The following is a 26,235-nucleotide window of genomic DNA, read 5'->3' as shown; positions in this document are numbered from 1 at the left end:
CCCTGTGATATAGGAGTCAGGCATGGCCACCTGAGGAGCTGTGCTCTGCCCAGAAAGCCCGGGAGTGTTTGGTTCCTGCAGAAGGACAAGCATTCTCACTGAGTTACAATCCAGCGCAAGACTGGCTGGAGGGGGTCTGCCTTTTTAAATTTAAGAGCACTCATTGTTTCTTCAAAAACCCAGATGTAAATAGGATGACGGCCAGCAACCTTAATTTCTCTGAGTTATTTATTGCTAGTAGCTCTTGGACATTCAAAAAAATGCCAGATGCCCTGAAAAAAAGAACTATCCTGAGGGAGGACACTGGGCACAGGCACTCAGGGGAAGCGGTGTGAAGGCAAGTTCAGACAGCGCTGCGAGGACGTGCATCTGGTGGTTTGTAAGCTGATGGAAATTTTCCGCATAACTTGAAGTACTTATGGTTACTTATGTGAAGTCATAAAGTAAAAGAGGGTATTAAGTTCGAGTCTCAGAAATGAGCTAAAGACGGAGACTCTGAGAGCATCACCAAACAATTCGTTTCTTAGAAATGCAGTCTAACTTGGACGCCGTGGATGAGGACACATTTGATTTGTATTTTGGCTTAAAGAGTCAGTTTGAAAAATTCTATTACCACTACAGGACTTTCGAATAGCTAATAAAGCATTTGGCAGCCTGACTTGCATTTATTTCAAGAATAAACTTCTAGATAAATAGTAGTTATCAAACTGGATTGCAAGACTGGCCTGAGCTTCCTCTGAGGGAAAGTACCAATGACGCCACCTCCGGGCTGCGTCATTCGGAGCTGGAGATGTAGAGGACTCAGAGGAGAGGATGCTGGGTGGCGGATCAGAAGCCTGGAGTCTGATCTAGATTCTGCCCCTCATTAGCTGTATGAATCTGAGAAATTTAACTTCTCTGGGCCTCTGCTTTCTCACTTGTAGAATGAGGAGTGAGGTTGACTGATCTCTCAGGTTTCAGCTCGTTCTATCATTAAAACAAAAATTGAGCCACGTCTCTAAATGTCCTTGTATGGAAAATCCCATCTTTATATTAGCATACTTGTGCCTACAACAATAAATGATGTTTCTGAAGCCAGGGGGTCCTTTTCTCATGATGAAGTCTTCAAAGTCACGTTCTCTCCACCACCACCACTGCCACCACCATTCTTTATTTTGAGTGTTAAACTAGATGGCAGAGGATTAAGGGTCCCTGACTTCCACACTTACAACCAACAGGTGGTTTAGTAACATGAATATCATACATGACAGCAGCACTTTCATTTTATTTTTTTAAGTATTCACAAATATGATTGCATTTCTACTAACTACCTAGTAAGGTGAATGGCAGGTACCATGATTCTTATTCTGAATAGAAAAATTAAATGAGACAGGTCTAGTGACTTGCCCCAGTAGATATGCATGCCTCTCTCACCACCAGCCAAGGGACCGTCCGCTGACACAGTCTCTGGAGGGCAGCTCTGCAATATGGACCAAACTGTAAAGCACGCATAGCCTTTGATGAAGTAATTCCAATTTTAAATATTTCAGACAAGTACAAAAAGATACATGCTCCAAGATAATAATTGCAACCCTTTTTATAATAGGGAAAAAATAGAAGAGACTTGTATGTCCATCAATAGGAGAAAGGCAAATAAGTTAAGGCACATCCAGGCAGTGGATTACTATACAGCATTAAAAATGACAGCATAGAGTCCAGCCCGGTGGCATAGTGGTTAAGTTCACACACTCTTTTTTGGCAGCCCAGGGTTCACGGGTTTGGATCACTGGTGCAGACCTACACACCGCTCATACCACATGCAAAATAGAGGAAGACTGGCACAGATGTTAGCTCAGGGCTGATCTTCCTCACCAAAACAAACAAACAAACAAACAAAAACTAGCCTAGAGCTACAATTAACTAAATGGTTGTGGCTACAACTTACCCTGAAGTTAAGGAAAAGGGGTGGGGAAAGTACAGGTTAAAACATCAATTGGCACTATCCAGCAGAACTTCCCCAACTACCCGTGTTGTCAAATGCAGCTGCCACTAACTACACTGAAAATGTGGCTAGTGCAACTAAGGAACGGAATTTTTTTTCTTTAGTTCTATTTAATTTTAATTAATGTAAGTTTAAATATCAGTATAAGACTAGTGGCTACTGTATTGAACAGCACAGTAGACATAAATATTTATTTTATGTCTATGTGCTAATTTATAATCAGAAAAAATATAAAATGTTTTGTTTAAGCATCAACAACGAAAAAGTAACCAACCTGTGCCTAGGAGACAACCAGAAGATACAAGAATAAATTAGTCAACAACAGGTTTATCTAAGGAGCTGCTGTGCCTGCTGCACGAGCCCCCAGTCCACATCTCATGTGCATGGTTTCCATACCGAGGCATGACTGTGCTAATTTGGCAAGTTGCCTAGATACTGGCTCACATCCTAGCAAATAAATAGCTTTATGCCAAGAAAGCTATAGCCTTTGTGCTAGCTCTGCAGCATAGGCCAGGAAGAAAGAATGATAAATGGAAGAAAGCAGAAAATAGAAGCCAGAGCATTGCAAGCAGGGCTGGATTTTTTGAAAGGATGATAAATTATTCAACTAATTGAATGGATTTGTAGTAATTACAAAGCTCATGTTTTCTACTTACAAGTTTTGATTATATCAAAACGTACTGAAGCAACAAAATATCTTCTTTTCTCATATACCATACAGCATAAAATTTAGTCTTAGGGAACCGTACGAACTAGCTGAAGGCTAATTTGACTTTAGACCTGCACAAAGCAAGATAGACGTTTGCTTGGTCATAGGTACTTCCAAACTCTAATCTATGTGCAAATCTAAGGCAACATTCCCCCCCAGCCCACAACAACTAATTTTTTCCACTACCAGATTATTAGATAGATGAAACATAATAACCACTTTCCCCATTTTTTTCTGAATATTTTGCTATTATAAACAAAATTTAGTAAACATACTCATATAGAAGGCTTCTTTTTCTCTATTTGCGATTTAAAGAACCCTTCTTAAAGACCAAATACAACCAGATTGTAGCGTTCTTAACAGTAAAACTATAATTAACCAAGGTCTTCAATTAACTGAATCCTCCTCTTACTCCACTTTTTAGGAAAAAAATATAAATTTCAAAAAAGGATATTGAAGGAAGGAGGAAACTTTTAGCATAAATCTCTTACTACATCCAAATCTACATTGCTCAATTTTGTGAAAATGATATTCCAGATGATAAGTTCAAAAGCTGAAGTGTCCTTAATCCTGTGAAAGATTTAGGTATGTTCAGCACTATGCACTTGAAATTTGGGAATACATAGAAAATTTTTAGCATAATAAAAAATCAAATTAGTTTTTATTTCATTCTGTTAACTAAAAATGTCAACTGAAATATGTCCCGCCCCTTGCACCCCTTGTTAATTAAGGCTATATTTTATTGTGTTTTAATGGTCAAAAGCAAATTATAGAGAGTGTATTATGATTGGAAGTATACACAGTTCCCCCAAATCTAACACACATCAACACACGCATGTTTTTGTTAATTCACCCTGTCACAGTCACAAATGCAGCAGGCAGTGTTCAGACTGGGAAATAATAACCATAATCAGAACTATTAACATTTATGTAGCTCCTAAGGGATTTCCAAGTTCCTCTAAAGAATGATCTTAGCTGATTTTTATAATAGCCTTTAGAGGAAGATGTTTACAGCTAAGGAAATTAAGGCTCATAGAAATTACTGAATTGCTTGGTGTCTAATTTGTAGTGGGTAGTAGAGACAGGATCAGAACCAGGCCTGCCATCTCCAAATCCTGGGGGCTTTCCAGTCTGCCTCGCTCCAGCACTGGGCCAGCAGGAATGGGGGAGGCATGAGGGCAGGGATGACAACTGAGTGCCACTGATTTGAGGAGCTCCCACTCCAGCATTACAAGCTGTTTGATACTAATGAGGCACCAAGCTTTCATTGCTTCCACTGTGCTTCTGAAATCTCTGAGGCAGCTTGAACTAAACGAGCCACCATCAAGAAAAGGGAGCAGACATCCCAATATGCCCTAAAAACTCTAGAAGACAGCTTCAACCCAGTTTGAAGAATACCTTCAACTGTTTTAGCAGTTACTGCCCGCTGTGCTTAGAATCTGTCTTCCTCTGCTTGAATTAGGTTAGCAATCCTCGAGCCATATGACTCAAGGTAAAAACCGGCAGTTTATCGGCAGGGCCTCTTTCTGAAGCCTTTCCTTTCCATTTACCCTTTATGGGCCCAGAGCTCTCTCCTCCATCAAAAAAATATTTTCTTTGCTTTTTTTTTTTTGTGAGGAAGATTGGCCCTGAGCTAACATCTGTTGCCAATCCTCCTCTTTTTGCTTGAGGAAGATTGTTGCTGAGCTAATATCTGTGCCAATCTTCCTCTACTTTATGTGGGATGCCACCACAGCATGGCTTGACAAGCGGTGCTAGGTCCGCGCCCAGGATCCAAACCCACGGACCCCATGCCACCGAAGTGGAGTGCACGAACTTAACCACTACACCACTGGGCCAGCCCCTCGGAAAACCTTTTCTAAGAAAGCCTCTGGTATTTATTCTTGATGAGCGTGTAAGCCAATACATTACTTATCCCAAAGACATTTATATTTAATGTTTCATCTCTAATTATAGAAAGAAAGCCTTTGTGAAGCGTAGAGAAAATTCAGGCATCAAAGAGCAGACCAGGAGTTAACTGTTCAAGGTGAAGATCTCTCCCGCAATCCCACCACCTACCCGGGACTAGGTGGCTCCCCAAAGCCCCTGACACTGATGGATGTGAAGAAACCTAATGCAAACAAGAATCCAGGTGGCTATTTTCTACTAAACACAAAACTGTGGAATCAAGTATGATATGCGACCTCAGGCAAGTCAATTAACCTCTCTGTGCCTCAAGTCCCTCACCAAAGGTCCAGGTAGTGTTGTAAGGATTAATTGAGATAACGCTTGCAAACCACTTTGAGGAAAGTAAGCTTAAATGCTAGGTAGCTGGTCATTATTATTACCGGAAGACTGAAAGGCTTGAGAAACTTTAAGAGGAAGGAAACGTCCTCAACCAGATGTAGAAATGGAGATTGGGGATTGAGGCCAAAAAACTGACAGAATTTACAGTTTTCTTAGGGTATGCCTGGTTATCTTTGCAAAATGTTAGGGCTGGAAGGAGTCCTGTAGTTCCCTCATTTTATAAACGAGGAAGCTGAGACCCAGAAAAGAGAGGTGATGCCACATCATAAGGTTAGTGACAGAACTTGGACGACAGATTCTGGTTCTACTCCAGGCAGTTGAGAACAAAGAGAAGCTGCCACTGGTATTGTTGTTATCCAACCACAAACAAAAACCACTCAGCTCACCTGATTTATAGATGTTTTTCCTCCCCTGTAAGAGGACCTTTGGTCCTGGGCATCGTTAATCAAGATGTCAGTGCATTTCATCTTAGTTCTTCCCCTTTGCTCCTTACTACAGAAAAAGCGGTGTGTATGGGTAGATTTATGACTGATTTAAATGCATCAGTGTACCTGTTTTAACCTTTGAAACCAAGACTCCCACTGTCGGAGCTGTTAGAGAGAATGTCACGAGCGAGCACATTTCCTTACCAGCTCTCTCGCAGACAGAGAATGGATGCAAATGAATATTAAGCTGCCAAGTGGTCCAAGATGGAGTTAGATTCATAATTCCACTTCCTTTCAAATATGAATACATATTACACTGCAGATTTAGAATAACTGAACTGATAAAGGACTTGCACAGTGTTCAGAGATTTAATTTGGCCCAAACTTTGGTTTATATTAACTGGAGCCTTGTCTTTGAAGGAACTTAATTAAGATTGCTCATCACCTCATTTTTATTAAGAAAAATGTCAAATTTTGCTCTGAGCTAATTCCACCAAAATTCTCCTTGTTTTGGCCAAGGGTTAACCCCAATTTTCTGTGAAAATTATACTAATTTAAAAATGCTTATGAATGTATTTTATTATTCCACTGAAATATCCATGAGAAGTTATGGTTTCGCTGGCGTGCTAATGCCATTGAGAGCAAACAGAAAAGTTAAAAATGATAATGTGAGGATTCAGTCAATCGGCTCACCAAATATGTTTGCAGTTTTATACAAAAGAAGTGGGAAAACCTGCCCTTAAAAAGCTTGGAGCCCTGTTTGAGGAGATCAGAAAACGATATATGAAAAAGCAAATAAGAATGTAAAGTAGTAAACAGTAGTGCCCAATTACAGATCGAGAGAACAGGAGCTCCTGGAGCAGCCTGGGCTGGGAGCGTCCGGGAAGGCTGGGAACCGAGAGAGGAGTGGGTGCTGGGCCCTGGATCACTGGTTTGAAGTCAGATGTGGATGAGAATAGTTGAGAGTGTAGAATTCATGTGGCAATTCTAGCTGGGGTCATGATATAAGAGATGCATAATCATCCTCTTAAACAGCTTCAGTTTGGAATTTTTTTTTTTTAGTATCTTTGGCTAATAAATCTACAAAACTATCAATAACTAAAATGAACAAAAGAACTTAAGTTTGATGAGGGATAAAATATACCGCATTTGCTTTTTAAAGTAAAAGCAGAGACTGTAAAATTCTATTACATGAACGCATAGTCTTTATAAAGCCTTGTGCTTTGAGCTTCAATAAATTTCTTCTGGAAACCTGCAACACATTTATGGAATAGCATTTTAAAAGATGTATTGAATTTTAGGATAACCACATTAAACAGTTGTGAAATATTTGTTCTTATTTATGATCCTGTGGCAGACAAAAAATATAATTTCTTGTAGATCTTCAGGAAAAGCTAAGCTCAACAATTTTTAAAATCCAAAACAAACAACAGTAACAAAACACGTGTCCACCAGCTTTGAGAAAAAGATTCACCATTTTTCCTAACATAATATATTTTTATATGTCTACAACTTATGAAAGTTTAAAAAGAAATATTATTTTTTTAAAATATAGACACCTCAGGTTTACAACTAATTAAGAAAAGATATATATAGATCACAAGAAGCCGAAAAGAGAAACATGAAAAGGAATGCATCTAATCATATGCACAAAAAGTACAGCCAGCCCGGTACTGACCCATGCAGATTGAGCTCCATTTTGGTTCATCTAGTTCATTACCCACTGTAGAAGACCAGACTGACAGACATACACCCGAGGAGAACTACTGGAGCTAACACATTTCATCAGAGCCCAGCAAATCATCAAGTCCTGTGAGTGTTTAATAGTTTTTGCCATGATACTGAGCTATATGTGTACCCACTTACACAAATTTGTCTATACAAAACATGGTACAGAAAAACTCAAATAAAGAAGCTAAAATACCTCATCATCTTTGAATGTCTCCTTGCAGTAACTATTCTTTAATGACACCAAGTTTTCATTTCCAACATGCTTTACCTTAAATGTTCACTGAGGCACCATCTTTGAAATTTCAAACAGAGTTTTGAGGTGAGGATTTTCCCCCTCAAATCATACCCCTAAAGCACAAAGTGTTCAGGATGTCCTGTCAAAGGTCAAACAAAATGAAAATGTACATGCCTTTAGATGTCCAGAGTAGATGTGGAAACTAACTCTCTCTAAGGAAGATTTGCCAATTATTCACAGACCTAAGTATACAATTTATATTCGATCAACACAATAATCAAGTGAAATGTATTATATGCTGATTGTTTTCTTCTGTCCTGATTTCAAAGTCATAAATGTATTAACAGAAGTAGATATTTACGGAATAGAAAAAACAGGATTCCTCATAACAGCCTTAGTAGTAATAAGTCGAATTGAATGCTGTGTGCACCACCATGCTACAGGAAGTACCATATGAAAATATGGGAGAACCCACAGAACGGCTGACCAGATTGGCCTTCAAAATGCCTTCACCAGGTGGGTGACTTTCTCACTGTGATTCAGAGGATGTATAGCAATTTTCCCAGAAAGAGAAGTTTGGGGTAAGGAGTGAGGTGATTTCCCAAGGAGAGAGAAACCATGCTCCAAGGCATGGATTTCGGAAAGGGCCTGGCTTTTTAGAGGTGCAGGAAAAGAAAGGTCGGAAGGAACAATAGGCCAGCTGGGTCCAGACTGTGAAGGAACTCAGAGGACGTGCCCGGGCGTTTGGACTTTATCTGGGCGGGCAGCCGGAAGCTAAAGGAGGTAAACACTGCAGTTAAAATATTTGTTAAAACAACACATCACTCCTAGTTAAATTATTTCCAGGCTGGGGGCACAGACACAAGCTTAAAGAGGTAGTCTCCTTCTGTGGTGTTATTTGGAGAACCTCTCCCCATCTGTCACCAAAGCCTGACTCCCACAATTGCAGAGACCCATTCCTTTGGCCCATGTGATAGTACTAATCCCCTTGGCAGAGGCAAAAGTTTGAGCTGCAGCCACTGTTAACACTATTGTTCGAAGTACTTTACAGGGTCTTCGGAGAGAAATTAGATTTCTGGAAAGAGGGAAAGCTGCAAGAAGCACTGAAGACTTTCTTCATAATTTGCCCAAGGCCAGTTTCCGTCCTGGTGAATCAATTCTCCCGTGGACCTCATACCATCCCCTCTTCCTCGGGAGAAGAGCACATCACTTTCCATTCTCATTTTACATATTCATTTTCCATTTAATGTTGTATTTGGCAAATTTGCCTCATTTGAATAACGAAGAAAATTGGTGCATTCAGGTATCACAGAACAAGAGAAGCAGCTTACACTAAAAAGCTCACTAATAAAAGCCACGCTGCTAAAATGAACAGAGGAGAGATTTCTATTCTGTTCCTTTTTATTCTATTCACATTTATACAACGAAATACAGCCTTCAGTCCTAACACCAAGTGACAGTAGACATAGCAGTTCAGTTTGAGCCTGATAAGGGCAAATTAAGCCACAGAGAACCAGTCACCTCTGACTCCCCCGCTGCCGCTCTGGGTTTGCATCAGCCAACAGGTCTGACGGACTTCTTGCTTCCCACTTCCACCACCCAAGCCAACCACCCTGCGTCATCTACGGAGCATCCTCATGACTGTCTCACACCTCTCCCCTCCCCAGATCACCAAGCATATACCTGCAAACTCATCTTAAGACGCCGGTTTTCACCACGTTATTCCTTTGTTCGTAGATGTCTTTATGACTGTTGGATCAAGTCCAGACTCCTCTGAGGCATTTGAAGTATTTATAGTCCTTCAAAATGTGTCTCCACTAAGCTTAATAGTATATGTCACCACCATTCCTTGGGCTCCAGGGAAAGAGGCCTTTTTGTCTTTCATATTCAAAGCACGCTTTGCTCAGGCTATCTCTCACGCCTATGCAAGGCAGCCATGGGAAGTTGTGCAGGTGGTGCACTGCACAACCTCAAGGTGCCATACATATATAACCTGCACCACTATAGGTGGGCAACCCTGTGCCTGGACTGCTCTGTAAAATGATTTCTAGTTCAAAAAGTTGCTGTGAGAAGGAACTGAGACAGAAACATTTAATTTATCTGGATTCAATTTTTCTTTTGTATATAAAAACTTAAGAGAATAACATAATAGTACATTTAAAACATATAGGCTGTATGAACTTATTCCCTCTTATTGTTTGTACTGACTTTATGATGTCACTTGAGAAACTGAAGGAGTTCAAAAGAGTCGCATAGGAGTCTTTGCTCCTAAATAAATGACGTTAAATTCCTGCCTGTCTTTTTGGGAGGAAAGGGAGAATGCATGGAACAAGCAAGATGCATGCAAAACCCCTCTGCTCAAAACATCTCCTTCCAGGGTTGTCAGCGCCGGCTGCGCTTTGGAATCACCTGAACAGTCTTTAAAAGTACTGATGCCTGGGTCCAAACCTAGATTCTGATGGAGCTGGTCTGGAACGTGGCCTGGGAAATGGGTTTTTTTTAAAGCTTCCCAGAAGATTCTACTGTGCAGCCAAGGATGAGAACCGCTGTCTCTGAACATGCCAGACCCGGAAATCCACTGATGTGAAAACATTTCTCATTAGAGATGTTCATCTTTTGTTCCACCTACTTCCATGATAGGATACTAGTAATTCACACACTAGTACCATTTTACTTTAATTAGATCACATTTCTCTCTTTTGAGACGCAAAATTTTCAAGTGGGGAGAGTGGGCAAGGTAGCAGCAAATAACAAAGAGAAAGAAAACAAGTTCTCTCCCTCATTCACAGCAGCTATGAAGACCCCTGCTCAGAGAGACCCCAGGATTTCATTTATGTCCCCACTTCAAAACCCTCACATTCCTACTTGTGATGAATTAAAATACACATAGGTTAGATTTTCTTCTTAAAAAAAAGAAACAATGAGTCCCCCCATCCTCACATCCATTCAGCTGAACTGCCTTTAGTACCAGAAAACCAGAGCTGTCATCATATGCTTCATAGCCAGTAAAATTTCTCACACTTGTAGAGGGGCATGAGGCCACTGCCCCAAAGTAGAAGGAATATTAGATTTGACGTTCAAAAAGCATCGTTTGACTCCCAAGCTGATCACCTACCAACCTTTCTGAGACTCAGTTTCCTTTTCCTCATCTCTAATAGGGGGTTACGGTAAGGATTAAGTAAAATATTGTAAGTAAAAACTCCTGGTACATATCAGACATTCAGTGAATGCTATTGAACCAAAAACCCTCTGGGCAAGGGGAGAGTTAAGTCATATGCTACCTCTGGTGGGTTGCCTCTGCAAATATCTAACCCCCCGAGACCATAAAAACTGATGGCTATTGTTCCTCCATGATAGTCCATGCTAACATTATTTTAAAACCACTTTTTAAGTAACAAATTCCAATAACACTTCTCTAATCAAAATAATGACATTTCTTCAGACTTTTCTCATTAGACTCATTTTAAAATCATTTTACATTTATTACTTCTCTCTAAACCCTGTTTTCATGGTTTCTTTCAAATTTTGAAGTTTCTGTTAATCCTCATTTTCCATGCTACTATTGCTAATTAAAAACTACACAGCTGGACAAGCTGATAGACTTGTTGGGCAATCTTGAAAATTAATGCTTCCACCCCAAGCTCCAAATACATTAGCGTGTGTGGCTAAGGTTCATGCGTACCCAAAGATCTTCCATAATAACATGTGTCAGAAACTACCAAAGTTAAATTTTCCATGTCACCCTTCCCATGTATTAACCAAGAGTGTTCACACGTAGTATAAAACATGTGTTAGCTCTGAGACTGTTAGATTGTCTCCCCAAATCATGATGAAAACGCATGAATCATTCAACAATCAAAAAGTATTTATTTAGCACTTAACCCATTTTCCAGCATTGGATGTGTGGCTGCAGGTAGGTGAGGAGATAATTACTCAATAATTGACGTAGATTTTCCACATAATTGGGTCTCCTAAATATCTCAAATTAGCCTTTCAAACATTAAACGTTCTTTTTTTATTTCATCCATTTTCATTGGTTGATGATCCCAAACATTCTTACACAATCTACGCACTAACAGCAGGAAAAGCCTTTCCACTGATAAGCACTACGCTGAAACCACACTCCCAAGGTGCTTGGCACCTAGTATCCAGCCTTCCTGAGAAGATAGCCCTAAGGAAGACACATCAACCAAAAAAGACATTACAGACACAAATCTGGGCTTTGGAAAAACAAAAAAAAATAACATCCTCATACCCACCAACAGAGAAATCAGCTTCATTTTCCAGTTTCCTGAGATTTGGAATATGCTTTTGGGGTTGCCAATTTAATGGGAATCTCATGTGAGTTCTGATCCCATATAAGCACCAAAAAAAGGGATGTTGCCAAAATTGGCACGAGGTTACATTTACTTCCATAATATGTTCCAAAATTAAAATGCATGTCAAAGATACTAAGGAGAGTTGAGAGGGGTCTAAAGCAGTAACTATCAAACTGCTCTGGCCTTGACTCAGAGGAAGACATAAATTCTACCTCATGACCAAGCATGTATATAATATAAGTCTATAACTAAAACCAAGTTTCACAAAATAGAGTTTATCCTTACTTCGGGTAATTCTATTTCATTGTTAGCTCTTTAATTCATTAAGCCAATTTCACAACCCACTCATGGACTGAGACCTACTTCTTGAAAAACAGAGGTCTGAAAGGCAAAAAGGAAAATAACTACTCTTCCCAAAAAACAAAGATATTTGATCTTCAATCTTAAACTGGTGCTTATTTAACTTAAGATGTGTTAGAAATTGGAAACCTCTCAAAGATGGTATAAATTGAATGTTTCAGGCTTTAACACATGGTCATATTAACATTACGATCAGAATCCTCCAAGCTTCAAACTATTGATATCAGAAATTTAGTTCTACTCGGGGCCAGCCTGGTGGCACACTGGTTAAGTGTGCACACTCCACTTTCATGGCTTGGGGTTCGACAGCCAGGATCCTAGGTGCAGACCGATGCACCTGTTGTCAAGCCATGCTGTGGCAGGTGTCCCACGTATAAAGTAGAGGAAGATGGGCATGGATGTCAGCTCAGGGCCAGTCTTCCTCAGCAAAAAGAGGAGGATTGGCAGCACATGTTAGCTTAGGGCTAACCTCCTCAAAAAAAAGAAAAAAGAAATTTAGTTCTACTCAAGAGTTCCCTTTATCAAGAATTGCTGAGAATTCTAGGGCATGTTTTAGATAATGCCCAAGAATCAATCCTGAGTATTGCTCACTGTCACAGCCAGCAGGCCCTGTACTCCACAGCTGCCACTTAGGTACCACCTCAGGCAGAGCTCAGCTAGCCATGCTGCAGCAGTGGGAGAAAGAGAACATACTCCCCTCTATACCTGCCGAACAAGGGGAGAGGAAAAGCCCAGGCAGAGAGTCAGCCAGGACAGGCCCTCCGAATCACACCCCCTGCCCTTTCTCCTCACTGAGTACCCACACTGCCCAGGTGGCTGCTCAGGATGGGTTTCAAGGATGGGAACACACTTTACCATAAACCACCACTCCCCTCCCTCCTGCACTGGGACAGACTCCTTGCCCCATGATGAGGGCGAATCCTCTCCTAAGCGCTCCACCATCCCAGGACTTCCATCGTCTTGAGGCTATCAGGCACATCTGACGTGCCAACTCCAACTGCGGAAAGGATTGAAGCCTTTTGCCCAGCAAGCCCTCCAGACCCCATGTGGGTTACTGGGTATATGGATTAACTCCAGATGTCAGGGGCGTCTCAGTCTGGGTAAAGCTCAGTCAGAACATCTTGTCAACAGAGGCTCTGTTGAATGTTCTAGCTTTGAGAATCAGGCCCAAATCGAGGATACAGACACAAATCTCATCTGGAGGGGGTTGAGAGTGAAATTTTTCTATAGCGGATTATTTGGGGAACTGATTCCAGCTAAGCCACTTCAAGACTTCTATGGTCATCCAGCCACATCATTCAGCCTATGCTGGATAGCCTAAGCCTTGCCTCTTTCCTGCTATCATGCTGCCAGGAATACAAATAATATTCTCTCTAAGAAGACTGCTAATCAGGAAGCGGAGGTGCCTAATGTGCCTATTTATTAGCACCCAAATGTATTCATCAAGACCGGAAGTTTCAGTTAACGTCAAAAACCTTTTAAGGTTCTCGGTCCAGTTTTTCTGCAGAGCACAGCCTCTGAATCCAAATGAGGCTGCGGAGGGAGAGGAAGACTCCAAAAATGGGTCAGCTGGCTTCTCCTACTTCTTCCTAAAGAACATCTGGAAGCTAAGAGGCAAAATAAGTGGATTACATTTTCAGTTTAAAAAATAATGGAAAAAAACTCACAGTATAACATATTGCATTGTTTTCATATTTTAATCTTAAGGTTAGATGTTTTTATTCGCTCTCTAGAACAATCACTTGCTCCTACCCAACATGGGAACTTTATAATAGTGGCTTGGAGTTCATCCTGGGGGTTACAATAAAACTTCCCCTAAGAAGTTGGAAATAAGGTTGATAAGAGTGGTCTCTAACAAATAAACTTGTGCTGATCTTTAAGATAAACACAATGACCACAACATAAGCAAAGTGACTTTTAAAGAAAAAGGGTGGCTCCAGGTCTAGAGGACCTAAGAGTGAGCTTACTGACCAAAATCCTTGCTAAAGAAAGAAAGAGGGAAACAGAAGGGTGGGTGGAAGGGGCCCAGGCACAGCCACCCACAGAAAGAAGAGCAGACTCTCCTGGGCAGACGCCTCAGGCGAGACCTCCAAGACTTCTGAACCACTCACTGACTCGCCTCCCTGGGAGAGAAACGCCCCGAATGCACCTGGACCTTGATTCACTCAGTGCTTTTGTCCTAATTCAGTCCTCAGTGAGCAGCCTTCCTTTATGTGACTTCCACCGCAAGCCTGTCTGTGGAAAGGGAAGGCACTGACTATACAGACTCGGACTCATCTATCAACCACTGAGTATGGGATACTCATCCAGCCAATCACTGATGTGATCTGAGCCTCCACCAAGTGCCCGGTCTTTGTCCTAGGCAACAGGGATACAGTGGAGAATTAGACACTTGAGGTCCTTGGGGCTAACGCAAAAGAGGAAACAAATAAATAAGACAACTGCAGCTAGCGATGAAGAACCGTTCAAAAATAAGGTGAATAATGGACTGGATCATTTTGCTCGGGGAGGGCATGGGTGTTTCAAGAATAGGGATCAGGGATAGCTTCTTTAAGAAAATTATGTTTACTATAAAATCAGAGACTGAGGGCTGGCCCAGTGGTGTAGTGGTTGGGTTGTGCTCCTCTTCAGGAGCCTGGGGTTTGTGGGTTCAGATCCAGGGCATGGACATACACACCACTCATCAAGCCACGCTGTGGCAGCATCCCACATACAAAATAGTGGAAGATTAGCACAGGGCCAACCTTCCTCACAAAAAGAAAAAACAAAAAACCATTCTCCTTTATCATTTACCATCTTTTCTGTGTAAATCTGAAAGAATTTGGAAAGGAGCAGTCAACTTTCCTTACAAACGGAACCCTGTATTTCCTTACGGGAGCCCCCTGTCCGTGCAGCATTGGAGGGAAGAGTGGAGCACAGGGGAGAAGTGGAGCCCGCTGAATTCCATCTCCCAGTAGCCTCCAGGAGTTGCACAGCTGCTGCTCTGATGAAAGGAACTGTGTTTATGGGGCAGAGACACATCATTCTCTGCTGCCACAGCGGGGAAACCGGCCAGGCTTGCATTCCACTGAAGCTGGTTCCCAGCCATCTCTCTGCTACCCTTTCTACTTCTCCTGCCCAAGAACGTGTAGAAAGAAGACCACCCCAGCCTGCACGACCTGGGAGAAGCCCAGCCACCTTGCCTTTCTGGCTCTTTCATTTTCTCTCTCTCTCCCCAACCCCCTTCCTCACTCTCTTGGACACTCTCATGCAGCAGCTGGGCCCAGGATCTGCTGAACCAGCCTGAGAAGGCTGAGCCAGCTCTGCTCTAGGCTTTGGGGCTCATGCTCTCTTTTAACTACCTGTCTTTTCCTCTCGCTGATGGCTGCATCCTATAAGCCATTTAACTGTTAAGATCCAAGAATCAGTTTGGTCTTTGGTTTCCGACCATTTAGGATGAACGAGCTTAGGGAAAGGAATTCTCCTAAGGATCACATCTAACTGACTAGAAAAGACACTGGGGTTTGGGGCCAATGCCCTGATGGGTTATAAATCTGCCTTGCTTTGCTGGTCACTGACCTGAGCATGCGTTTCCCTCAGGAACCTGGAAGAGAGGAGTCGCTATGGCAGGGCAAGATTCACTGTATTTTGGGGTCCCTGGGCCAAAATCTCTATTAGTAGCACTCTTTACCAGCACCTCCATTTCATTATTACCACAGTCAGGCTTTTTAAGGGTTCTAGAAGCCACAGACATTTTTTTAATGTCTGAACTTTAGTTGAGTTTTTGTAAAAGCCCCTTTGTTCTGCATGGTGCATTGTACCTGGATGAAAGGACTCATTCTGGGAAGAGAATACTGCCCTTCCCCATCATACCAGAATCCATTGTTTGCCATAAAGGTAGCGTCAACTTCACCAGAAGATAATAATCACAATCACAGTTTGATGTTGGACCTATGAAAGTCCTTTTTATTAAACTTTTTATAATAGTTTCATTGTTTATAACTGATTTCTATGATATTGCACAAAAATGACCACCCTTTCCCCACTTCTCTGCATTATTCCCTAAGGGATAACCCCTAAGGGTAGTTTTATTCTAGATAATCAGCCCAGGAAGTAAAATTAGGCAAGAATTAATTCTTTCCATGTTTATCTACAAGGACGATGGTTTCTATTTTTCTTCCTGGACGTTTCCTCATTGAGACCGACAGAACTCAGGCTCTAGGCACCACAGCCTTGGACCTGAACCCAGAGACCTTCCTTACCTTGAGCTGAACTAGATGCACGTCCACATGCTTGCTGTCCGAGTCCTGCTGGACTGAATAGGTTAGGTCCCGGACCCTCTCTGAGGTTATCCGGAGCCAGGTCTCAATCTCGGGTAAGTGGAGGACAATCTTCCAGTCGGCCCCTGTATGCAGTGGGGGTGGCTTTTCATACTGCTGGTCAGAATCCATGTCCTTCATTGCCTCTTCTCCCTCATCCTGCTCCACAGTGGGTGTCAAGTTGATGGCCATGGGTGAAGCATCAGTAGCCATGGGATCCAGGTCCTGTGACCTCAAGGGGGAAAGTGTCACACTCATGGTTAACATGGAGAAGTCTAAACCTTACTTCTTTCCAAAACAGCTGAAAGGCAAGAGGAAAGAAGAAAGCAAGAGTCAGACAAGATTGCCAAATAAAGAAATGATACTTCACAGAAGAAACAGGATTTCTAAATTAAGCCAGATTTCTAAATTAAGAAACCAGAGCTCATAGCAAAAACAGAAAGAGGTGTTTTGAGTTTCTACATAGTAGCCCCAAGACCCAGCATATAATAGGAACACAAAACCATGTGGTATTGCCTACCACAACATCCATTCTCTCTTCATTCCTTAGCAACAAAATCTTGATATTCAGCTGTGCATATTCCTGCCAAGAATTTAAAATTACACTCCCTATCTCCATCGCAGCTAGGTGTGGCCATGTGGCTAAGTTCTGACCACCGTTATGTAAGTGGAACTGCTGTGTAGAAAGTCTGGGAGAGCTGCTTAAAGGGAGCTAACTCAGTTAGGAGGGGTCCCCTTTCTGCCTTTCTGCTTTTCCCCCTCTTCTGGCCTATAATGTGGACTTAACGGCTAGAGTTCCAGTTGCCATCTCAGACCAGGAGACGCCTCTGAGAAGGCTGCGTAGAGGGTGGCAGAGCAGGATGGTAGGAGTATGGATTCCACATGAAAATGAGCAGCTACTGTGCCAGTCCTGCAGTGCTGCCCTGGCCTTCTTTTATGGAGAGAAAAACAAACTTCTATCTTGTTCAGGCCACTATTATTTTGGTCTTTTCTACTACAAGCATCCAAACATCCTTTTGACTATTATATCCAATATATTCAATAAATAGGATAATTAGAGAGGGAACATGTTCTAAGTAGCAAAAACACCGCTGAATTCAGAAGAGGTTGCTCCTTTCTATGATTTGTTAGATAAATAGATATCACGTACTAATTTCAAAACTTTACTCTCCTGAAAAGCATAGATCATGGATTATATACAATCTATCTAATTAAACTCTCAATCTAAATTACACTAATATTTGGTTATGTTGAAACCTTTAGAGGCTTCTGGAATTTCAAGAATATTAAGTTGCTCTTAAACACAAAACATTAAAATGCTAATCGGATATGTTAAGAATAACGTAAGTGTAAGTCATAATAAAGTAAGGTTGCTTTTTAAGATAAAGTTGATGAGTTTACTAATAATTTAGCTATGTGACTTATCTTTCTTCTGGAACCAGTCTAATATAAAAAACTTTTAGGATCTTGTACTTTAAACATTTTAAACATTATTTTTAGTTTCAGAAGCAGCTTCTTCTACTCAAGGCAATGAGCTTCTTCTTCTTTTATGTCTTTTTTTTTTATTCTACACATTCAAGTTAGTTTATAGCTCCATTCTCCCAAAGATGAAATGTGGCCGACCAAAACATGAAATTAAGTGTGAGTCTCAGAAAGTAGCCTGTATTTCTTTAGATTCTTAATATTCTCTTAGTAACAAAAGAAAAATTACCTACAAAAATAGAGGGGAAAAAAATCAAGAAATCTCCCAATTTGACTAGGAACATGTAACTTTCCAGACAGGAATGGGCACCGGGCATAAAAAGACTTGTTGAATTAGCAAAAGCCTTAACAATAAGGTCCTCCTATGACATATCATTTCACGGGCCTTCCGATGCTGCAGTGTACTGGCTCTCCCCAATTTATTAAGCATTTAACTTTTGAATTAAATGATAAGGAGGTTTATAGATGAATTTTTGAAAGCAGTTATTTGCAAAAAGCAAAATATTATGCCATAAAGTAGGTTTATCACTTCGGTACCTGCCTTGAAGAATAGTTTTAGGCTTCAATTCAACAACTTTCTCTGATTGCAAGAGGGAGAAACCCACGCCCCACAATTTTAACCACCCTGGCATACAGTTTTTAAAATAACAATAACACTAGATCTGGCTGTTTTTAAAAACCAATTCGAAGATATCAAAATTTCACTGGGAGGGACAAAACTCCAGGAAGAGTGAGCTACCATCCTACTTCTTTACACCCTAGCTTCGGACAGGCTGTGATTCTGATTTCCCAAAGCATTTTTAGGTTTTTAATCAATTCACTGCCCTCTGGGGCATCTGCTTAGAATCACAATCCCAGAGAAGGAATCTGATACACAAAGGTTAATAAAGGTTTCTAGCTCAAGGTCATAGAACTGGTGATAAATGAAGAAGAAGACACTGGTGTCACTGTGGTTCCCTCTTCTGAGAAACCAGGCTCATGCAAACCAGAAAACGAAGTGCCAAGGCAGTGTTCAATGAATTGTTTCAGCTACACCCACACACACACTCACCTCCAGAGCCCTGCCCAAGAAGCCCTGCACACCTAAAAAACAATGCTTGGTCATTGTGTCTCCTCTGAAACTCCTAAATCAAGGCAGGGCCTTTTCTGGAATACATATCCTACTGTAACTAAAGAATATACTAAAGAATTGGCTGGGCACAATTCACGTCCCAACACACATTTCCACATGTACCATCAGGTTGTGCACCAGGCAGGCACAGTGCACTTTTGTGTGATTCGGGGCAAGATGCTTCACACTTCTGGGTCTCAGTTTCCTCATCTGTAAAATGACAAAGTTGGTCTGGATAATCAGTAGGAGCCCATCTGACCCTAGGAATCTGTGATTACCTAGGGTCATTTATCCAGAGATTTCAAAGCAGCCTGAAAGGTTGATTGGAAGCAACCTGCCTATACTGAGAGCTGTGCATATAACAAAACGATGGCCTCCGTTTTACCAGAGCACACGAAGAGCATCAATAGATCTATCCTACTTCATGGAAAGAAAGAAAGAATTACCATATAAACACATTTTGTAAACTGCTATTTACACATTATCTGTTGCTAATTCTTCCCAGAGGAATGAATATGGGAGATTCTCTCCTCCGGGAGTTTGCAACTTAAGACTGACAACAGATTCAGTTATGCACGTAGAGGACACACAGAATAAAATAAAAACATTAAACAAAAATGTAGCTGGCGTGCATCACACATGAGTAAAGAGCAAGGAAACCTTACATTCAAAGTTTTGCCAAAACAAAATTTTCCTGCATATGTAAAATTTCAAACTTCACTCAATGTTTCCATATTTTACTGATCAGACTATAAACAAGAGAATTCCAAAACCCAGAGAAGGAAAGCAAAGAGGTGCTTTACTCAAGTTTTATTTCGGTTTCTATTTACCTTCCCTCACATACACCTTTGCCACTGAGAAAGGAATACCATGTGTGTCATAACAGCATAGCAAGAATGGAAGTGGCATAAAATTAATTAATTATCCATTTTAATGGAAAGTAATTACCAGGAACATTTAATTTTTAATTCTAGTAGTTCACACTTAAATGCACCACCCATGCATAACAAAACTCTATTTCTGATTTCACAAAATCACATCTGATTTCAAAGGTAACTTAAATTTACAATTTAAAAGAAAATTGCTTCACACTGGGGAGAAGTATAGTAAGAATCTTTGTGCGTATTTTTCCTGCCTTTGTCATGACTATTCAAGCTTGCTTTTCCATCAAATTAATTACTCCATTTTAATGAAAGCAAATAGTATTAAATTCAGCATGTCTATACATTCTCCTAAATACTATAAGTTTTGTATTCGTCCTTTACAAGGCATCTTGTAATAAGATTCCTTTCTAGTCACAGAGAAATTAAAAAAAAAAAAAGCCAGTAGACAACAACTTCTGACGATGCGAACGAAAGCCTGACCCAAGTGTCTACAGGTACCCACCCAGTGACAACTCTGGTCCAAAGCTGCGTGAGAGGACCCATCAACCAGCTTCTCGGAACCCAATGACCTCCCTTTCCCCTCCCCCATCAAATGCTTATCTGTGGCCACCTTTCCAGCTTTAGAGATAATACCAATAATACCACCTTTATCCCAGCTGCTGTTAAAAATAACATAGTTGAAATCCTTTCCTTTCCACCAATCCAAAGAAGACTCAACATTTCAAGTGCAAAAGCTGAAAGCAGTAAAGGTTTTAAAGCTTTCTCTTTTTTTTTTTAAATTTGTGGGAGGGCTTTCCCCACCACATTCTATCGGTCACCCTATAGAAAGAGAAGAAACATACCGTGGATCGCTTACTAACAGGGACTGGTTCTGCTATCTCCCTGAGAGTCCATGAGTGTTGGAACCTGACGTTAGCAGAGTGCAATCGACCTCAGTAAGACACATTTAAGTCAGGAGTGTTCTTCCACCAAACCAGGAGGGAAAACACACAGCTACAGAGCCATTGAAGCTGCCCACCTCCTGTAACTTTCTCTCTTAAATAAAAGAATAGAAAAGCCGGGAATCTGCCGACTATACTCACTGTAAATGCTTTTGTGCCTAAAAGTCCTTCAGGATTAAGCGTTTGGCTCCTCCTTCTCCCTTCCCCCCACCTCGAGTTCTCCTCTTGCAGCCAAACAAGATAAAGGCCGGTGTCAGGGCTGCTCCACGCCAGTAGGACACTGGCGAGTCTGCAGGGCACCAGCTTCACCCGCCCTTAGTGGCCTAAATCTCTTACAGAGAGCTGCTACGCTGTCCCTATTTGGAAGCTAATGTATAAGCTCCAGGCCTGTGCAGTTATAGGCAGGCCTTTTGCAAACAAGCGGTGGTAAGTGAGCTGAGAAAAAGGAGACAGTTGCCAAAACAAGGATCACTAGGGAAAAGAGTGTTTGGGTGAACAGAGCACAGTCAGTTGTGGTTCAGAAGAACCAAGACTGTATACACCCAAAACTGAGCAATCCTCAAGCAGGATAAAGTAACAAATTTATAAATAAATTAATAGCACTATGTTAACATAACCAGCTGACAAAGCCACTCTGAGCTAAACAGGTTAAGGCTCTCTCTTAGCAAGAAACTGGTTTTTCCAAGCGAGAGCATCATCCTGGGTATAGTTTGAGAGGCAGTCTTAGCATCGTACGAATCGACCCCAAGCCTAAACACTTACTCTCAATCTTTCTGTGCCCTGCTAACTCCCTAAAGAAAAAGTGAGACTAAAGCATAATTCTAGCCAGATGTACAGATCTGCTTGCTACACAGCCTACGTTATAAAACTGAGGCAGAGAAAATTATGTTAGGCATCACGGTGTCCTTTTTTCTCCCTCTTCGTTCTTTCTCTCATATTCTCATAATCAGTCTTCACAGAGCCTATTTATAGACACACTGAGTTTTGAAGGGAAAAGGAAAAGTTCCACCGGAATGTTCTGATTTTTGTCTAAGGTTAGCTCTCATGCTTTGACTGCATTAAGAAAAAGTAAATGAACTCAGGAGGTGCACCGTGTGTCTGATTCCAGGATTCTAGAACAGGGCTCTGTGAAGAAAACACCAAAACAAGTTTAATAAATTGCTTAATTAAGAGTCGTGGCCTCCTAGACGAATGCGGCTGGAACTTATCACCTAGTTTTAAATCTTGCTGCCTGCCTACCTCCCTGGCCTCTCCTGAGGTCAAGAATTGGGAAACTTTAGATGGCTTTAAGCTTTCAAAGAGGAGAGCCAAAGAGTTCCTGCCAAGCATTAAGTTAAATTTGTACTTTGGGGAAAAAAGAGAGGGTGGTTTTTGTAAGATGCTACTCAGGAATTTTCCATAACCACTGTCTGCTTCCTCCTCCGCCGCCACCCTCCCCTCCTCCCAGCCGGCGGGGCACTCACCTGGTGTAACGCGGGCCAGTGAGATCACCCGTAACCCCTGACTAGTGTCACTTTCTAATCCTCCTGCCAGAGCGGAGCAACCTGCAGGCAGATGGCAGTGAGAGGGTCTTCGGGGTGGGGGCGGGAGGCAGCATGTAGAGAGTGGGGCCCTGGACAGACTTCTACAATTTCAATGACCTTCTTGGTGTTATCGCTGATGTTTCCTCCCTCTCTTTTTCTACTTTGATGCGTTCTTTGTGCATGGCTGTGCCCCCAGGCAGATGGCTACCTACATTTTGCTAATCACACAGAGACCATGCGCCCCCTCTGGTCTCCCCTCAATCACTGGTAACTCCCAGCCATAACACGCTTCATCAATCATCTTTGTCCCTTGACCCCTCTTCCTACCCCCCCTCCCCCCCATTATTCAGATCCTTCTCCTGTGGCATGGATGCTCAGACTGACCCAGCTAGTCATCACACCTCCCCTCCTCTGTTTTCTGTCCCCCACGACAACAGTCAGTTCCTATCATCAGAGATTCATTTGACTGCATCAGCCAGGCAGCTGCAAATGGTACCCGTGGTCGTGAGTGTGTGGACCTGGACTCTGTGAGCACTAATAAGTATTCGTATTCCCTATCCCCACCCCAAGTTGCTAATAATCACCTTTAAGCATTAGGCAGCTGCCTTCCTGTTGTTCAAGAAAATGTCTTGAGAGGAACTGGATTTGTAAAATTCGAATACATAGTTTATACAGTTGTTGCTTTTATCAATGCTGTTAATGAAGACAATGAAACAGAACTCATTTCAAATCAACTGACGTGACAGAGAATCAACTATATACGCAAGGTGTTATGTGTATAAATGACTCATCATATTTACCCTCAAGGAAATTAAAATTTAATAGGGACAATTTCCCTCCCTCCACTCTCCCCCTCACACACACACACACACACACACACACACACACACACTCACCCACTAATACCTATGGCACAGGCAGGATGTGGGCAAACAAAGCCCCATGCAGCCCCAGAGAAGCGACATTAATCCTGGATAGAGGAAAGATAAGGGGGAACCTGTGCTGGAGAAGGTAACCTTTGAGAGGGGCTTGTGAAAACGGGTCTGATTTAGAATGACAGAGAGAGAAGGGAGGTGGGAAAGAATTCCAGGCTGGGGGAACTACATGGACAAAGATACCTCACCGTCAAGAAGTTGAGAGAATCAGCAAATAATTCAGTGTTGAGAGGAACTGGGAACTTGATGGGGACCAGAAACAGATCAGGCTACAAGGTAAGTTGTGGCCATATTATAAGAGGGCTGTGAACGCCATGCTATGGAGTTTGGAAGGAATCTTACAAGGAGCAGGAACTCTAAAAAGACTGTAAAAGAAAAGAAACAGAAATGCAGTTGTGTCCTAGAATGGGACAGAAAAATCAATACACGCACTCTTATTTACCAAGAAAATGAAATAAGATATCATCATTATGAGAGAACCAATACCCTATGTTTGGGCAGACTTCATCAACATAAAATGCAACCTTAAAAATCTCTTTATAGCCCAGAAAAAAAGAGAAAGAGAGAAAGACTGAGAAAGAGGGAGACTACAAGTCTGACTTTTAGATCAGAGTGACTAAAGGAGCTCTGTGCTCTGTCCTACCTAATCCATTAAATATGCAAAGAACTCTCCATTTTTAGTTCTCCATTAACCCTACCCGCAATCTTAGCACCACAGATTTGAAGCGGAAAAATTTTAAGGATCATTTTATGAAATGTTTTTATCTTTTTTCTTGTTCTAAAATTATTTTTTAAATTAATTAAAAAGTAATATATATTAATTCAAACATTGTAAAAATAGATAACATTGAAGTGAAAAGGTTCTCCTCTATTCTCATATTCTCATCCCCAGTCAATAAGTGATAAGAGGCTATTTATCTTTTGTGACCTCAATATGTAAAGTAGAAGGAAATGAACCCTAAAGGGAGAGTCGTCTTTAAAGATGCTAAAGACTAAATTAGTCACTCATCTGTATTAATGCAGCAACATAGAAATGTTTGCTAATTCAGGGTTTATTTACCAAGTGTTAATAAGTATTCTACAAAAAGTTGCTGCTGACAAATAAATTGAGAAAGTGCTGGGCAATTTCTGGGTAGAAATAACTGACTGAATAAATGTATCTAATTTTGCTGCCTCCAGAAACCCTACTAACACTACTGCAGAGGATTTCTTGGTTTGGGTTTTTGTTTTGTTTTTTAAGTGTAAAAACTCAAGAATGGGAGCAGAAACAATAATATTTTTGGAAGCTAGAAATTAGATGAACGAGTGATAAATGCCTTAGCCAACTCTAGAAAGCTAAATCCTAAGCCAGCAATGCAGAGAGAGAAGAACCAACATGAGTTTACTCTAGAATCCTTTAAGTATTTTGAAATTGATAGGTGGATAGGGCAAATAGGCCCACCCACATCTTCAAAGCTTTCAATCAGCTTTGTAGGCTCCTACTCCCTAAGAATAATCAGGCAGTCAAGGATTAGCAGAGATTTAGGGAGAGTTTTAGTATAGATAACAGGCCCCAAGCATGCAAACAAAGAACCTCAACCTGGAGGAAACAAATTATGCAAGAGAAGAGATATTGGTGAAAAAGAAAGATTGTCAGATATAAGATATTGTATCCAGGAGACAACCATAGAATGTTATTTTTAAAAAGAAATATTTAGATAACAAAAAAGAACTTTGAAAAAATAAAAATAAGATAGTGATGAGGATCAAGGTTGCCCCAAGGAGCAAAGCCCAAGGCGTCCTGCCCTACATACCATCATGATACACTATATCATCCTCTGGGAAGCATTGGACATCCTGACCTGATCCAATCTGACTCTTATCTAAAGTTACAGGACCACCCAATAACCAGATCCCACCTACACTGATACCATTTTAATGACTTTTTTTACATAATCTTTCCTTTGTCTTGTAAAGAGATAACTCACATATTTATGTCTTAAATTTAGCCCTACCCTCAACCCATGTTTGCAGCTCTTACTGCCCATGGGTCCTGTCCCCATGCTATTCACTGAATAAAGGAGCACTACTACCAGACCTTGAGAGTCCAAGAAATCTTTCTTTCAATTCCTTGGCTCACCAAGCTGGCATCAATAGCAAAAAGGGAAATTTCAATACAGTGGCTGAAAATACAGGTGAAGAAATCTCACAGAAAGTAAAGCAAAAAGATATATAAATAGAAATTAGGAGATGAACCGTAAGATAAATAGCAACCAATCCAGGAGGTCCAACATCTGGAGAACAGGAGTTCCTGAAGGCAAAAGGAAAGAGAAAGGAAAAAATCATCAATGAAATCTTTTAAGAAAATGAAGGACGTGAGTTTCTAGATTCAAAAGACCCACCTAGTATTTGAAAATAGACACACCAAGGCACTTTATTTGCAGTCTCAGACTACCAGGGAAAATGAGCTTTGGGTTGGAGGTAGCAGCATATACAAAGAATCATAAATGAGACTGCTTTGGATTTCTCAACAGCAACTACAATATTGTGATTTATAATAAGAAATATATATTTGGTCTTTGTCCCCATTTCTAGCACAAAGCTCCTAAAACTCCTGGAATTTTCTAAGCACCAGAGCTGTGGGAATGTCTTTTGTCATAGTCTTGTTTTATCTTCAGTTCCTGAAATAGCTCCAGAGCTGGAAAGGTAAAAGGAGTGTCTTGTTATTCATAACAAACCCCTTTCAACCACACCTGAGTTTACGTTAATGAGGTGACTTTTGGAAAGCCTTTAGGATGGATGCTGGTTGCCAGGGGAACCAACCTTGATTAGAGGGTGGGAACTTTCAGCCCCACCCCCTTCAACCTCCGGGGAAGAAAGAAGGGCTGGAGGTTGAACAATCACTAATGGCCAGTGATTTAATCAATCCTGCCTATGTAATAAAGCCTCCATAAAAATCCAAAAGGATGGGGCTCAGACAGCCTCTGGATTGGCGAAGAAGAATGCACCCACATGCTGGGAGGGTGATGCACCCCA

General features: G+C 41.2%; 1 protein-coding gene across 15 annotated transcripts in view; it reads right to left on the bottom strand.

Annotated features, from left to right (window-relative positions):
• Positions 1 to 26,235, bottom strand: part of AKAP6 (A-kinase anchoring protein 6) — a 503,988-nt gene that overhangs the window by 332,919 nt on the left and 144,834 nt on the right. For 9 of the 15 annotated variants that reach the window (XM_070587794.1, XM_070587721.1, XM_070587757.1 and 6 more), the window contains one exon: positions 16,288 to 16,645. The exons of 2 other annotated variants lie outside the window; for them this stretch is intronic. In XM_070587794.1, coding sequence (XP_070443895.1) covers positions 16,288 to 16,611 — 324 coding nt within the window. In that variant the 5' untranslated portion in view covers positions 16,612 to 16,645. Of the gene's footprint in view, positions 1 to 16,287; positions 16,646 to 20,663; positions 21,446 to 26,235 lie in introns of those variants that run through there. 4 more of the 15 variants (XM_070587750.1, XM_070587775.1, XM_070587791.1 and 1 more) reach the window with 3 other exon arrangements.

This window comes from Equus przewalskii, chromosome 1 (genome assembly GCF_037783145.1).
Source record: "Equus przewalskii isolate Varuska chromosome 1, EquPr2, whole genome shotgun sequence".
NCBI classification, from domain to species: domain Eukaryota; kingdom Metazoa; phylum Chordata; class Mammalia; order Perissodactyla; family Equidae; genus Equus; species Equus przewalskii.
The sequence above is the reverse complement of the archived record's forward strand: the minus strand, read 5'-3'. Positions and strand labels throughout refer to the sequence as shown.